Here is a 1,181-nt window from a genome sequence, read left to right as displayed (position 1 = left end):
TTTCAGAGAAGTGAGATGGCTGGCTTGGAAGGTTTCGAGTTCTTCGAGATCGTAATTGAGAAATCTTGCAGTAGGCAGGTATATTTATCATCACTCATTTCTTTATCATCACTCTGCTGTCTAGTGCTTGATTGCCACAATTAACCACTGCTTGACCCTCGCTGCAGAGGCTGCCTGACAAGTTTGCGAAGATGCTCGCCGGCCGTGAGCCCCACAAAGTGAAGCTGCGGGAGGCCGGCAGCGGGCTTCGCAGGCTGTGGGACATGTCGGTGGTGTTCGATGGTGAAGGCCACATGTACCTAGGGCCCGGCTGGGAGCATTTCGCCCGCGCCCATGAGCTACAGCTCGGGTACTTCCTTGTCTTCCACTACGATGGCAACGCCATGTTCACCGTGAAGATGTTTGACAACACCATGTGCCGCATGTACTACCAGCACGACGACGATGCCAGTAAGCTCTCTGCCTCTCTTCTTCCTGTCATTTTGGCTTCCTCTACCTGCACGACGACAACACCATGTTCACACTTTGTTGCATTTGGCCAAGCAATGGGAGCAGCAGCGGGGATGACGAGGAGCAGAGCGGGGATGACGAGGAGCAGCCTATTCTCGCTGACGACGACCATGCTATGGTGGTGGCGGACGACGACCTTGCTATGGTGGTGGCGGACGACGACCTCACGATGGTGGCGGCGCCTGCAATCCCACAGCTTGGCGACAGGACCATGCCAATTGTTGTAGAGGAGTACATCCGCGTCGGGATTCGCCACTCTGAGCGCATCAGGTTGATGAAGGAGAAGAAGGAGTGAAGATGTTAAGAAAATGAAGTGGCAATGTTAAGCATGTTAGGTTTAAGCTTGTTAGTGTAATCTGAACATGTCAATGTTAAGTATGTCAGGTTTAATTTTGTGCATGCTCATGGATGCTGTATGACAGTGTCATCTAAACATGTCAATTTCTTAACAATGAATATTCAGTTTGGTAATTGATGGGAATTGAAATTTTTTATGCATGCTCATGGTTGAAAGATAAAATTATGGGTTTTTGTGCATGCTCATGTATGAAACAATATAAGTTTCATTTTTTGAATGCTAAAAACATGACTCTAACCCTAGCCACGGACGACCGCCGTGACGAAATTCGCCGGTTTTTGAAAACACCGTAAAAAATTCAAAAAAAATCAAA

At 48.2% G+C, this 1,181-nt stretch overlaps 1 protein-coding gene across 1 annotated transcript; it reads left to right on the top strand.

The window, feature by feature from the left end:
• Positions 1-567, top strand: LOC147957917 (B3 domain-containing protein Os03g0212300-like). The gene is made up of 3 exons (XM_087537813.1): positions 1-78; positions 168-424; positions 543-567. Exons 1-3 carry the CDS (start codon positions 16-18, stop codon positions 565-567), a joined length of 345 nt encoding a protein of 114 aa, XP_087393939.1. The 5' UTR covers positions 1-15.
• The last annotated feature ends 614 nt before the right edge of the window (positions 568-1,181 follow it).

This window comes from Triticum urartu, chromosome 7A, assembly GCF_056163025.1.
Source record: "Triticum urartu cultivar PI428250 chromosome 7A, HENAU_Tu73, whole genome shotgun sequence".
NCBI lineage: Eukaryota > Viridiplantae > Streptophyta > Magnoliopsida > Poales > Poaceae > Triticum > Triticum urartu.
This window is presented reverse-complemented; position numbering and strand designations above follow the sequence as displayed.